General features: G+C 35.4%; 1 protein-coding gene across 1 annotated transcript in view; it reads right to left on the minus strand.

The window, feature by feature from the left end:
• Positions 1-6,470: 6,470 nt before the first annotated feature.
• The window catches only part of Ccdc102b (coiled-coil domain containing 102B), a 192,285-nt gene continuing 182,626 nt past the window's right edge, over positions 6,471-16,129 (minus strand). The window contains 3 exon segments of the mRNA XM_076837329.2: positions 6,471-6,602; positions 8,101-8,251; positions 8,253-8,269. Of these exon segments, the coding sequence (XP_076693444.2) occupies positions 6,471-6,602; positions 8,101-8,251; positions 8,253-8,269 (300 nt within the window).

The raw sequence follows: 16,129 nt of genomic DNA on the forward strand, positions 1-16,129 counted from the left end.
TATATATATATACATATCCCTCTGTTTTTAGATGATCTGATATGAATGTGGAAAACTCTAAAGACTTGGGCTAGGGTTGTGGCTCTGTGGTGGAGCACTCGCCTCGCACGTGCGAGACCCTGGGTTCGATCCTCAGTACCACATAAAAATAAATAAGTGAAATAAAGGTATTGTGTCCAACTACAACTAAAAAAATAAATATTAAAAAAAGAAAACTCTAAAGACTGCAAGAAAACCTTATTAGATATAATAAACAAATTCTGTAGTGTACAGACTGCACATACACAAAAGAGTAGTATTTATTTGCAACAACAATTACCCAAAAATAGATTAAGAAACACCTTTATTTACAACATCAAAACGAATAAGATACTTTATAAATTTAATTTAGGAAGTGTAAGAATTGAACACTGTTACCTATAAGGGCTAATGAAAAAAAAAAGTGAAGATGTAAATACAAGGGAAGATATCCCATGTTTTGAAACAAGTAATATTGTTAAAATATGCATATTATGCAAAGCAATCTATGGACTCAATACAATCCCTACCATAATTACAATAATATTTTTCAAATTAAAAAACATGTAGTGTATGTGTGGAACCATGAAAACACCTGAATTGTCAAAGCAAGAAAGAACAAAGTTGGAGGCAATCACTTCCTGATTCCCAGTTATGTTTTTGTTTGCTACAGCAATCAAAACACTATGTTATTGGGATAAAAACATGCAAATAAGCCAGTGAAACTGAACAGAGATCCAAGAAACAGACTCATGCATGTATGGCCATCTAAATGTCAACAGGAGCACATAGGAATTCATGATTAGGAAGGGAGGTCTCTATAACATGTGGTATGGGAAAACTGGATGCCCATGTGCAAAAGAACGAAATTGGGCCCTTAATAATATCCTCAACCACCAGCTCAACATGACCTAGACATAATCACAGAGTCTGAAACCATATAGCTGCAAGAAAAAAAAGACAGTAAAAGCTCCTTGATTTTTTTGTCTCAGAAGTAATTATTTTTTAATCTGATACCAAAAGCATAGACAATAAATTTGCAAAAACAAAGCTGGAACAAGAGAAAACTGAAGGGCTTATGCATGAAAAAGGGAACAGTGAGCAAAATGAAAACAGTCTCAGGGTGGGAAACCCTGGAAAACTGATAAGGGTCAATATTCTAAATAGATAAGGATTTCATATAACTGAATGGCAAAACCGAGTTACTTAAACAAAATGACCAAAAGACCTGAATACACTTTTTCCAAAGAAGACATACAAATAATCAGGTATACAAAAAGATGAGAAATGTAAGTTCAACCTATAGCGAGCTATCAGTTCACACACTGTCAGGAGGGCTACCCTCCCAGAGACCTATTCGTCAGTTTCAGTGTGGACGTGGAGAAAGAGAACATTGGGTACACTCTCAGTGGGAATGTTGATTGGTATAGCAATTATGAAAAATGTTATGGGTTCCTGAAAAGAATTAAAAATATGATGACCATTTGATCCTGCAATTTCTCTTCAGCATAAATATATATCAAAGAGATATCTTCATTCTAATATCATTGCAGAACTGTCCACAAAATCTTGATATGGACAAGCTAAATGTTCATTGTGGATGAATACAGCATAATAAACTTATAATGTACTTAATACTCATTAAATATCATTATATGTAACATAAACAATGGGATAATATTAAGCCTTTAAAAAATGACACCTTGCCATATGCAAAACCATGGATGAACCTGAAGGACAAAATATGCTAAGGGAAATAAACACGATGATAAATATTGCACAATCTCATTCATATGTAAGTGCCACAACCTGTACAGCCGAGCCCTAGAAACCAGTGAGGAGCAATGAGGGATTAAGAAAGACACACAGACATTTATAGAGAGAAGCTGGGACCAGATGGGACACCAACCTCTGATGGGAGAACAGTAACCCAAAGCCAGCACAGCATGTTTACTTTATAAGTATTATCACAAAAAGATTATTTGTGGGAAAAGCAAAGCAGGCAGTCTTGAAGGTTGCAGTGCTTGCAAGATATTATGGTTACCTTGTTATGCTCAGAATTCTCTATCACTGGTAGCCTGTGTCTGAGCTCAAGGTCAAGACTGATATAGTTCCATGCCTTTGCACAGAACTTTCTCAGCAGGGCATTACCATAGTTCCTAGGCAATCTTGTCTGCACCTTTTCATAGAAAGTTCCCAGAGCAAAGTGCAACCACAGCTCCGAGGCAGTCAAAGACCATGGTACAACTCACCATTCCCCACATGTAAGATCTGAAAACGTCCAATTTATAGAAGGAGAGAACAGAATGCTTTTTTACCAGGGAGTATGTGGTGGGAACCAGGAAGATTTTAGTCAAAGGGTACAAAGATTCATTTACATAGGATGAAAAAGTTCTAGAGATCCAGTATATTGCCTAATAACTACAGCTAAGAACACTGAGGTGCATACTTGAATTTGAGTAGATCTAACACGTTCTTAAAACATACACATAAAGATAAACCATGAGAAGAGAAGGTAATGTTCATTAGTTTATCAAAGCATCAAACATAAAATTTTTAATGAAAAGTTAAAATTAAAATATGTAAAGTATGAAAATATAAAATAAGCTTAAAATAACTAATATTAAATAATAGTTAAATTTTTAAAAAAATCAAAGACAGGAAGTAACTGGAATTTAAAAAATACAATTAAGAACATCACAAATTAAGCGACTAAAAGCGTTTTAATTTTATAAATAGAGTCTGTGAGGGTCACCTTACTTTTGCATTAATTAGATGCAGTTACTATTCTGCATCAGGTAGCAGCTGTCATTTCATGATTTGAACTATTACTGAGAATGAAAGAAGATTGGTAAGAATACACATATTAAGAACCATTTTCATTCATACAAGGTAGTAATTCCACTTGAGAACTTTTGAAATGAAAAAAAAAAATAAAGATGTCTATTGGATATTTTAAGAGTCTCTAGGTAGAAGGATGTTGGGGAAAAATCCAAATAACCTCCAATTTGGAAAGATAGATTAATGCTTTGATTTATATCCCTTGAGATAATACTGTATCCCTTGAAACACTATCTGTGGACACTAAAAAGCAACAGGAAAACTGGTTATAATTATCAATAAAACAAGATATAATATTATTTGCAACAATTATTATAATGGTGTGTAAAATATTCTGGTCATTTGAGCCCACATGCTAAAGTACCATGTTAGTACTGTGTGGTGATAATCCAATTGACTTTTTCCCCTTTATTTTCCTTTTTTTATGTGATGTGATAATGATTTACAAAATGTTTGGCAAATATTTCATTCCATCCTTTAGCCTTTCTGACACCAATTCTAAAGGTTGAATATTCATGTGTCTTTTTAATTTATATTATGTGCATTCCTTCTTTGATGCAAGAAACAGAAACTTATGAGTTCAGCATATGCCTATTTCTATCTCTAACAACATTGTTTATTGTACTGTTGTATTTTTATTACACTGCTTTACTCACCACATATACTGAAGTATTATTTTGATATTTTAATATGGATATATGATGATTAAATTTTTCTATTTGAAAATGTAACTCATAAACACATAAAAACTTTGATGAAATGGTGAGAACTGATATTAACTTTTTAAAATATATATAAAATTAGATTTTTTAATGCTATATTTGCTAATGAAAAACAACTCACCCAAAAAAGGAATTTTTTAATTTGATCATTTGTTTAATCAGATTCTGGATTTGCTCCTTTGGGCCCAAGAATATCTATTCTCTCTACAGTACAGAGGATTAATATCTCATTTTAATTTATTTGAAATCTGTTGACTTGTGGGAGTTAACAGAAACTTTGATTTTGGCAATTCTAATTAAACGCTAATTGCAATTTGAAGAATTTGCTACTATGAAATTGAAAAGCTCAGCAATGACACAGACATGATTTTTCTTTGCTTCTCCATAATATGTGAAACTATGGAAATGTTGAATGCTATCTAAGGCAAAAATCTTATTTTCACGGTGAATATTTTTATTCCCAACCATCAAAATCAGTGATGATATTTAATTAGAAAATAGTAGAGGACTTTACAACTGAAGTAAAATGATTCCTTTTGAGCTGCTGGTGGTTTGGGTTAATCCTCTCTAGTGATAAATTAACTGGAGTAGAAGTATAAAAGTATGAAATATTTTGTGTGTTGAACATACATCTTGATGCATCCATTTTTTAAGCTTTAAATATAAAATAAACCCCTATCCTTCTACATATGGAACCATGGTTCCCCTTCTGGAAAGTAACACATATTTCTTTAGCCAAACAAGTACCAGGATCAAGCCTGCCATTTATGCTTGGGAACATAAGCTTCCCTCAGGAAAGGGCAGCAATATTGACACCCCCCACACACAAATGCACTCACAAATACCCATTTATATATAGTATCCATACAGCCCACTCTCTTGGTCATAAGATGTTTTCTTCTATTCTTCACTCAAAAATTTTCCTTTGCTACCCTAAAAGAGATTATACAAATGACATTCCAAATTCAGCATTGGTCTCAACATTCAAGATCTCATGATAATTTCTGTATCAGATCTCAATGTGTCCTCTGTTGCTCCAGAGATCTATGCATTAAAAAGGAAAGTAATTTACACCCACACCTACATACTCAATATACTGTAGGAAAAGTAGGACAATGAAAGTCAAATAAATTCTTCCATATATAAAAGCAAAATAGAAAACATTAATGAATTCTAACTTGGTAGATGTTATGGGGCACTTACAGTGTCCCTTGGAATATTTCTATATTTTGCCTGACTTATGCTTCCTGAAAATAGTTGCCTAGTATGTAGGCAACTCTTTTATTTATTTATTTATTTATTTATTATTATTGTTACCTTTTAAAATGCTGAGGCCAAAACCAAGACCACAAACAACAACATCATCATCATCAACATCATATTATGGCTATGTCTAATATGTTAATAAGGATTATTTCCTCCCTCGGTGTTGAAATAACAGTCAGCCAGCAACATTCTTGTGGGAGTTTGGAGGAACAAAAAATTATTTCAAGTCTTGAAAAATTAATTTCTTTCAGCTCAGGCTGAAAGCTCATTTGTCAGTATAAATGAAACAGAGTCTTCTTCTATTTCATTCCAGTAACTTCTGCATGTCAATAATCACATCTTAAATTCCTTTGGAGACATGACTCTGTCGCCAAGCTACTTTTAGTTACCTGAATTATGAGATGTTTTGGTAGAGGTACAGCCTCAATCTTTCCTCCCTGCACCAATTTACTCAGTTTAAAGGATTTATTAGGAGCTACTTTAATAGAGTTGGGGCTTTAATGTCATTTGATAGACACACCATTGATTTGGTCTTTGCCACAAAATTCAACTCTAATTGACCTTTATTATTGAAGAAATTCTTAGTTTTATATTTTCTCATTTGGAAATGAAAGTCAGATGTGTTTTACAGCAGTATAAACCACAGGATGTCTTAAATTATTGTATAATCTTACATGTCTGTTTAAAAATTTGACAATTTTTTTATAGTTCTTCTTTATTTTAGGCACTTATAAAATGCATCAATAGCAAACAAGAAATATTATTTCACATCTTTACACCTAAAAGCCACCAGATAATCCCAGTCATCATCTGTCTTTGAAGATATCAAAGGAAATTAATGTACCAGAAGTTTCACCACTCCATAAAATAGGTCTGTATCATTCCAACCTCCAATATATTTTCTAACCTCCTTCTTCTGGCACAGAAGCCCAAGTATGTATTTAGAGTTTGTTTTCTTATATTATGTTAATGACCATATGCATCAGCTTCAACTAAGATTTTTTTCCCCCAGCAATAACTCCAAAGTTTCAGTGACTTGCATCAGCACAAAGTGACTTTTACTTGTATGGATTCCATGGTGGGTCAGCAAAAGTGTTGCTTCATATCTTCTTTATCTTGGGATCTTTGTGGAGATTATGAACATGTTCTATTCTGGGACATGCTTCATGACATGAGATCTAGAAGAAAATGCACATGGAAGAGAGAAAGAAGAAAGACATGCTCAAGCCCTGTACTGGCTCTCAAGCTTCTGATGGCAACTGCAATGGTTAATTTGAATCATCAACTTGATTGGGTTAAGAGATGCCAATGATTAAGAGGCTGTGTTAAAGAGGATGTGTCTAGAAATGATTGGCATGTGGAATAGGCAACTGAAGTGGAGACCCTCCCAAACTTGGGCAGCACCATCCAATAGGATGATGGCTTGGATGGAATAAAAGTTGGAAGAACAAGGAAGCAACAGCAAATTCAAGCTTAACTCTTCTTGAACTGGTTCTTGATTGCTGATGAAATGCTTTGAGGATGTCAGACTCTTGCTTCTTCCCTCTTCTTCCAAAGTAGACTCTGCCAGTGAGTGTTCAGGGAGTTCCCAGAAGCCATCAGTGTCAGATTAGGGTAGCACTGTTAATTCCTCTTGTTCTGGGACTTCAGCCTCTTGGACTGTACAGCTACTGGTTCTTCCAGCTCTTGGACTGTACAGCTACTGGTTCTTCCAGCTCTGCAGCCTGCAGATGTCCATGGTGGACTATCCAGCTTCTGGTTGTGCAAGCCAGCCTAATAAGTCTCCTTTTTATAATTATACTTCCTGTTGATTCTGAACCTCTAGAGAACCCTGACTAACATAGCAACTGATGAGCTCTGCTTCTCCTTGTGAGATATCAGTGAAGCAAGCATCAGATGGCCGCACCTGTCACTGATTCTGTGGGACACATAACCCTACATAGAGGAGCAAATTATATACCCATCCTTGAGAACATGGCTCATTTCTACATTATTCCATGATATTGTTGAATCAGATCATTGGAGAATAATATTTCATTGATTAACAAAATCTAGAATATATATTCATTCCCTTGCAAATAATTCAGCACCAAGTTATTTCTTAAAGCTTATATTGACAAACACAACAATCTATTTACCACACCTGCCACCCCAATAGCCATGAGCATGTTAAAACTATTCCCAGAAATAATGGCTATAATAGAAGAAAAACCTAACATTATTCTCTTGAGACTATTGTAGTCTTCTTTGGGCTTATTCTTCACATATATATGAATATCAATAAATGGATGCATATTTTCATTAAAAAGAGACATATCAGGGATGAAGTGCCCACCAACAAAACAACACTAGTAAGAGTAGAGAGCAGGGTGTGAGCTGCACTCGTGGAATGAATCTGTTTTCACAGGATTTTACTAGAGAAATACAGTTTGCTTGACTGAGATCACATTGATTAAAAACTAAAGCACAAAATGTAGAATATGTTCTGTTATTATTTCCCATGCAAAAATGTAAACAGTCTTTCTAAGGAGGGAGCCAGTGCTTTTTGCTTTTTGCCTCACAAGTTGTCCAACAGGAGCAGATGCAGTGACTGGAATGCCATCTGACATTGCCACAACTTGGAGGGACAGTCCCACAGTCACAGTGACAGTGGAGACTCTGTTGCTGTGAAAACAAACAAATAAACAAACTCTTTGTGCTCATAAGTGAAGCTAAAATTGCACCAGCGTCACAGTCGTGCTGTAAGACATCACACCAAGATGCATGCCTTCTGGAACCATCTGAGATATTTCATAGCCATTAACAAGTTGACCTCACACAGCAAAATGATCCTCATTCAAATATCAGAGAGTAGTGCTAATATATGTAATGTATAGTCACAACAAGTATTGCATTTCTCTGACATACGCTTAAGTCTTAAATTTAAAACTCCAGGTTTTAGTTATACTGTGTCCATATTTAAAAACACACACACATACACACACACACACACACACACACACACACACTCACACACACACATCAGACCATGCTGAAATGTTAAAGCTATAAACATACTATTATCACTCAAATGTGCATGTTGTAATCTTTCTTCTCTTTCCATATAATTTTAAAAATTGACTTTAGTTGTTAAAATATGGATATTTTTACCCTGATTAATGATGCATTAATAAAGAACAAAATGCCTTATACACACTATAAAGTGCTGTTTGAAGCCATCTAGCACATGCTTACATGCTTATTTATAAAGTACCTCATCTTCTTTTTGGTTCAGTCCCAGTTTCAGTTCTTCCACTTGAAATCTGAGTTTCTTTGCTTCTGCCTCATTCTGATCCACTGGGCTGTTTGCAGGATTCAGTTCTGCCACCTTCACCTGGTACTGTCTTCTTAGTTTTTGATAAGCATTGAAGTTCCAACAGTTCCTTTTAAGAGAAAGCAGGGATCCATTATTTGTAATCTACTCTGATGAAGTCGGAAGAAAGACAAGTTCTTCCGACCAAGGAGAAAGTATTCCAGGAAAAAGTTAGATGGGTTACCTCCTCCATCTCAAACTCTATCTTGCTGCAATTAATGTCTCTTGTTGGAGTCTGCACTGGGGATGAACACAGAGGTGCCCTACCATTAAGACACAACCCTGCCCCACTTTTTTTTTAAACTGATAGTTATAAGAGCATATTTATTCTGTAAGAATGTATACAAGATTCTTGGAACAGAGTGGAAAATTTAGAAAAAGACACAAGCATATGTAGGCCATTTAGTCTAATCATTCTCTTGAAACTTCAAAAATATACAAATTAAAATCATTTACTACTATTCTGATCTACCAAATTAACAAAGATTTAGAAAAACAAAGGCATTCAGCATTGGCAAATAGATGGAGTGATCAGAACTCTCATTGGGTTGTAGTGGGCATGTAATTTAAATCATTCATGTGGAACCACAAGAACTTTTAGTTTTGAGACAAGATCTTGCTAAGTTGCCCAGGCTGGCCTTGAACTTGTGATCCTCCTATCTCAGCCTCCCAAGTCACTGGGATTACAAGTGAGCACCTCTGTGCCCAGCTTGCAATTAATACTATGATTAGCATATAACTGTAAGTGGAAGATGTATTCCTTTGTGTCTAAAATGGCTAAAATAAAATGCAGCTCTTTATTCTGTTAAGTAAATGTTTCAATTCTCTCCTTATTCAGGAAATGTTTGAATGTATCTTTTCCAAAGAAGAAAATCACATACCCATAAGTGAAGAGTAAAATATAATAAAAATAAAAGCAAAAGAGCTCTTCAGCTACAATGTCAATAGAAGTCTTGGAAGTTATGAGGCTGTATGCTAGTAATTGTGTTTCTGAGAGAGAAGCAGCTGCAATCCTACTGTCACCAGCCACCCCTCCAGAAACCAAGGAATCTGAGTCAGCGACTTGGAGAACATGATAAAGAAGCAGATGAATCTATGATGGCACAGCTGCTTGACCAGTGTTGCCAAGATCAACACCAGGCACAACATACATTTATAGAATAGAGTAATTGGCCACAGATAATTAATAAGGGTTTCTACTTTTCGTGAAAATTCGCGGCATGACATTAACAGTATTGTCATCATGGAATACAGCTTTCTTAAAGCTTTAAAGAAAAAAATCTGTACTTCCTCCTAATATTATAATACTGTAGGAAAACCCAATGATATTTCTTTGACTTTCTGAAAAACACTGTCATCATAATTAATATATAAAAATCACAAAGAATGGTATCAGTTTGGAATCTTATTTCAATTACTTAGGAAAATTAGGTAGACAACTAGAAATAGAATTTTTCTTCACATCTTTTATGAATTGTCATCTTGATAATGATGAATCAGAAAATCAAAGTAAAAAAATAAAAAAGAGTATATAATACTGGAAAATGTTAGAAGAAAAATGTGGATACATTTTTTAAATCACCAAATAGTACAAGTTTTCCTAAGTATAATCCCAAGTCAAGAGATCATAAAATGATAAATGTAATCACAATTATACAATTTGTGCACAGTAAATAAAATAGTATTTTGTACATGAGACCAAGTACCTTACTATACAAAGAATTGTTATCAAGTTTATGATAATTAACTGGATATAAAATGTGAAAAGACAAAATGTACAGAAAATAAAATAGAATATCTCCTAAACTTTGAAAGATATTCATCTTCATTCAACTAGGGGAATAATTATTACAATGTACCTAATCTTTTGGCATGTCAAAAATACAGAAATGGAAATCAAGTTAGAGATGGGTAAGAGGGTCCTCAGGAAATGCAGGGGATGGAGATAAAAGGGCAATATCACATCTTCTTAAAATGGAAATTCTCTCTGTTCTGACTTTCTCTGTTTCAATATCTTGGTTGTACTATTATATGACAATTTTGTAAGATGATGACATTGGAGGAAACTGGGTAAAGGCTGCACACTTCTCTTTGTATTATTTCTTACAAATATATATGAATCTGTAACCATCAAAAATTCAAAAGTCTAATTATGAGGATGTAGAAATAAAGGAACCCTTACATTATGTTGGTAGGAATACAAACTAGAACAGACATTATGGGAAATGATGTGTGATTCCTCAAAAAATTAAAAATAAGACAACATACGGTCCAGCTTTCCAACTACTGGATATATATCTAAAGTAAATGAAATTAGTCAGTCAAAGAGATATCTGCACCCCCATATGTGCTATAGCAATATTTATAAGAGCCAAGACATAGAAACAAACTAAGTGTTCGTCAACCAATGAATCAATAAAGAAAATTTGGTACATATACATGATGGAATATATACATAATGGGAGACAATTCAGCCACAAAAAGAAACAAAATGTTGTCATTAGTGACATAGACCAACCTGGAGACTGTATTAAGTACAATAAATGGTTGGAATGAGAACCACCACCTCTAGTGACCAATTCTGAGGAAGGGTTGCAGGAGAGAGGAGGAAACAGATCTAGCAGGGCAATTAGATGTGGCCCACACACTGGTCAGCTGGTCAGTAGCTGCACAGCAACACAGCGGTCTGTGAAATCACTGCAGCATTTTACTGAATAGCATCACAGATCACATTGGAAATACAAAAAGATCTCTCACTTCTTTTCAGAACACAATTTTCAAATGTCAAGTTACATGCCTTATTTGTTAACAAAGAAACCTGGAATATGGAACACAATTCTATTATTTGTAGTGACAACGGGATCTTTCTTGATCTCTCAAACATAAAGTCCCTTTCTCCTTTCTTTCCTTCCCTCCTTCCCTTGATTATCCTCCTTTCCTCATTCTCTCTTTTGTCCATTCAAGGAATATTTCTGGCAATTGGCTAAGTGGTACTATATAAAATCAAGCTTCAGGCCACTTTGTAGAGACAAAGAAGTTAATAGTATTATGGAAAATGGCAATGATTCATAGAGAAGGGGACATGGGTTCTGAAATTTGGAAGTTAATTAAAGAGTATTGTGTGGGTTTGTCTCTGTGTCTTCTATTCTGTACCACTGGTCTACAAGTCTATTTTCATGCCATTCTTGTTACTATAGCTCTGTAGTACAGTTTAAGGTCTGGTATTGTGATAATTAGAGAAACACAAATCAAAACTGCTCTAGGATTTCATCTCACTCCAGTCAGAATGGCAGTTATCAAGAATACAAGCAATGATAAGTATTGGCGAGGATATGGACAAAAAGGTACACTCATACATTGAAAGCAGTATGGATATTCCTTAGAAAACTTGGAATGGAACCGTCATTTGACCCAGCTATCCCACTCCTCGGTCTATACCCAAAGGACTTAAAATCAGCATAGGATAGTGACGCAGCCACATCAATGTTCATAGCAGCTCAATTCACAATAGCTAAACTGTGGAACCAAACTAGATGACCTTCAACAGATTAATGAATAAAAAAACTGTGGTACATATACACAATGGAATATTACTCAGCATTAAAAGAGAATAAAATTATGGCATTTGCAGGTAAATGGATGAAGTTGAAGAATATCATGCTAAGCAAAGTAAACCAATCTCAAAAAACCAAAGTCCATATGTTTTCTCTGATAAGTGGATGCTGACCCACAATGGGGGGGCATGGGGAGAGTGGAGGAACTTGGATTAGGCAAAGCGGAGGGAGGGAAGAGGAGGGGGCATAGGGGTAGGAAAGCTGGTGGAATGAGATGGACATCATTACCCTAGGTACATGTATGACTGCACATGTGGTGCAACTCTCCATTGTGTAAAACCAGAGAAATGAAAAGTTGTGTTCCATTTGTGTACAATGAATTGAAATGCACTATTATATCATGTGTAACTAATTATAACAAATAAAATTTTAAAAAATTATTATTTGAAGAGGAAAGTTTGAAAGGAAGATGCTCCAAGCTGAAGTAGCAGCATACACCAAAGATGTGTCAATGGGAAGGTGCCTGGACTGCAGCAAGAGTGAGTGTGAGGGTGAGGGTGTGCGCTTCAGAGTGTGCATGAGTGTTGAGTGTGATAGTGTGGTGAGTGTGTGACTGTGGGTATGTTACAGTGTTAATGTGAGTTTGAGTGTTAAGAGGGTGTGGGTGTGATTTTGATTTTTGAAGGTATAAGTGGAAGATTGTGTGTGTGTGCTTCTGAGTTTGAGGGTGTGAGAGTGCATGTGTGTGCACGCACATGCAGGTGAGTCTTTGTACTTTGGTGTGGTACACATGACCATGAGCCTATTTTTTAAGAGAGTACTCATATGTAGTAGGAAAAAAAAATAACGCACAATTAAAAGATTCCACATACTCACGTCTTAAGAGATCCCTTAGCATAAAAAAAACAATCAGTATGGAAATCTATCAGTTCTAGCTAAATAGAAGTACTGTGTTAACATATGAATAATCACAAATTTAAACTTTGAAGTTTATCACAGGTTTTCAGATTTCATTTCACTCTTGTCAGAATGGCAATCATAAAGAGTACAGACAACAACAAATGTTAGCAAGGATGTGGTGAAAAAGTTACACTCATACATTGCTGGTAGGACTGCAAACTGGTTCGTGCACTGTGGAAAGCAGTATGGAGATTCTTCAGAAAATTGAGAATGGAACCACCATTTGACCCAGCTATCATACTCCTTGGTTATACCCAAAGGACTTAAAATAAGGATACTATAGTGACACAGCCACGTCAATGTTTATAGCAGTTCACTTCACAATACCTAAACTATGAAACCAACTGAGGTATCCCTCAACAGATGAATCGATAAAGAAAATGCAGTATATATACTCAATGGAATATTACTCAGCTTTAAAGAAGAGTGGAATTATGGCATTTGCCAGTAAATGGTTGGAGTTATAGAATATCATACTAAGCAAAATAAGCCAATCCCACAAAACCAAAGGCCAAATATTTTCTGAAATATGCAGATGCTGATTCACAATAAGGCAGGGGGCACTAGAAAGAACAGCATTACCTCAGATTAGGTAGAGGAAAGTGATGGGAGGGTAGGGGAGGGGATGTGGGGATAGGAGAGATATTCGAATGAAACACACATTATTACTATATGTATATATGTGACTACGTGACCAATATGACTCTGCAACATGTACACTCATAAAATGACAAATTATATCTCATCTATGTATGATTCATCAAAGTGCATAAATGCATTCTACTGTCATGTATAACTAATTAAAACAAATAAATAATTTTAAAAATATATCACAGGTTTTCAGATTGTGGAAATAGAGTCAGAAGTAAGAGTATGTACTAGAACAAGGACATTCTCTTATGAATATCCCAACATAATGACTTATTGACTTAATTATCATCCTACTTTAAAATATCACTTAACTCTCTACTATAACTATGTGCTTCTGGTATTACAAATTGAAATGAGGGGGAGAAATGGGGAAATGTACAGGAAATGCATTTGATAAATTTGCTGGAGAGTAGTGACTCATGATGTGTGTGTGAGACAAGGAGGGAGAGGTGGGAGAGGCTGCCCTTGGGGATGAGGCATGGATCTAGACAGGTGTCAATAATCTTTGCACCAGTGGAGCTCATGATGAGCAGCTAGCCTGGGCAGGCTGTGCTAGGTTAGAGTAGGTGCAGCTCTAATATCACCATCTTCCCTCTGGGGAGATTTAAGACATCTGTGATGGAGAAGATTTTTTTTCTCCTATATCATATGTGAACAAGGAGTAGTCCCATCTCTAAGGGACCTTGTGCTATCTAAATGTGTGAATTTTTAGATGATTGGCAGAGTACCCAGTACAGAATAGCATATGCATAGTGCTTTCTGCAGATATATTTCTTTTTCTATGTACCTAGTTACTGTTCTCATTACCAAATAATGAGCTATGCTCACTGTGTTCTTATCATTGGCAATATCCTTCTTTAGTAGGGATCATAGAGAAACTTATTTAATGGAGATTCGATATGCATGCTCTTTGTTGAGTGAACAGGATTTCATTCTGTGACTGTCTTTTCACCATTCCCAGAGTGCATGTACTGTATCAATAGGAAAGAAACAAATTTTCTCCCACCAACCTCCAACAAGTCAACTGAAAACACATCTCAGTCTATACATCATTCAGGTATACTGCTAGATGCTGGTGTCCACTGTGAACCAAGTTATCTCTGTTCCTACCATCACAGACCAAGCTGTAGATGCAGACAACTGAACAAGCAAGAGGTGAAGTGTGGAGAGATCCAGGTGGGTATGATAGGTGCACATCTAAAGGAAACACAAGACAGACATGAATGGCATGGGGAGCCAAATATCATATCTCAGAACTTGCATCTTAAAAACAGAAAGCTCTTTTAATTCCATGCTCCATTCAATCTGAAGCATGTGTTTTTGTTGTTGTTGTTGTTGTTGTTGTTGTTTTTTGTTTGTTTTAATGACTTTTAGAAAGTTGAACAAAGAAAGCTCAGGAAACAATTTAGACAAATTTTATCAAATCATAGAGAAATAAGTACACTTAGTGTTACATAAATTATTTCAGAGAATACCCAAATTTCTTTCTTTCTTTTTATTTATTTATTTTTTTGTGTGTGTGTGGTGCTGGGGATTGAAACCAGGGCCTTGTGGATGTGAGGTAAGCACTCTACCAACTAAGATATATCACAGTCCAGAGAATACCCAAATTACTAAAAGTTCTATTTAAAATACACATAATAATCATATTTTAAATATCCATAGGCATAGATATACATACTGATGTAAAATACTCTTCAATTTATGTTCATATATATGCTCAGCACAGGTGGATGAACACTGTGGGAATGTAAGTTGGCATGAACTCTTTGGGAGCAGTTTGGTGGCATTCATTACATCTGAAAAACAGCTCTGTTAATGTGAAACATCGCTTGGACATATGGATTACATGCTTCACACAAAATTTTCAATATGGCATAGTTTATAAATTGAGGAAATACAGACTAATCAATAAGGAATTGATAAATAAACACAGGGTTTCCTGTAATACAGTACATGAGTAAATTAGGTTTGTATTTATCAATATTCAAACATCTATAAAATAAGTATAGTATAAAAACTAAGTTGCAGAATTAAACAGTACAATGTCAGTCATTTTAAATGTATATAAGCTAATAATACATTGTTGACTACATTAAGGCGTGATCTGGGAGTAAAAATACACATAAAAAGATATTCACCAGCGTATCTCTTCATTAGCGGAAAGGAGGGGGGATGAAATGGAAGGTGGGTCTTTTGCTACAGCTGTGTGAGTCTTTCTTAAAAATATCAAAAGATCTGTGATATCTGTCATTAAACTTACATCTGGGTGGTGAATACACATATATTCATTTTGAAATTTTCTGCATTCCTAAAGTATTTGAAATATTTAATTTTAAAAAGGAAACTAAATTCAACCCAAAATGAAGTTTTAAAGGTCTCCTCAAAGCTGCTTTCTACCTTCTGCTAGCAGGAAGCTATGACTTAGATCCTTGTGTGACTCCACATTTTATATCAGTCCCACATCTAACACTGGAAAAACCCTGTTGACACTCTTCTCAAGGTGCCTGCAAGAGGAAAAAATAGCACTTGTAGAGCATGTTCTCTGCCTCTTCCTCCATCCCCAGAGCCTCCCTCTTTCTAAGGTACCATGTTCTATAAACTAGGCCACACAGAAGGGGGTTCAACCCTAGCCTTCCCCTTTCTTCTTCCCATTCCTTCCTCCACACCAAAGGTAAATCACAGCAGATGATGTTCAAACAGTCAGATCAGTTGTATCACCAGTGTGATGGGCCCCCACTACTTAAGAGACTCACGGACTCTAC

This window comes from Callospermophilus lateralis, chromosome 17 (assembly GCF_048772815.1).
Source record: "Callospermophilus lateralis isolate mCalLat2 chromosome 17, mCalLat2.hap1, whole genome shotgun sequence".
NCBI lineage: Eukaryota > Metazoa > Chordata > Mammalia > Rodentia > Sciuridae > Callospermophilus > Callospermophilus lateralis.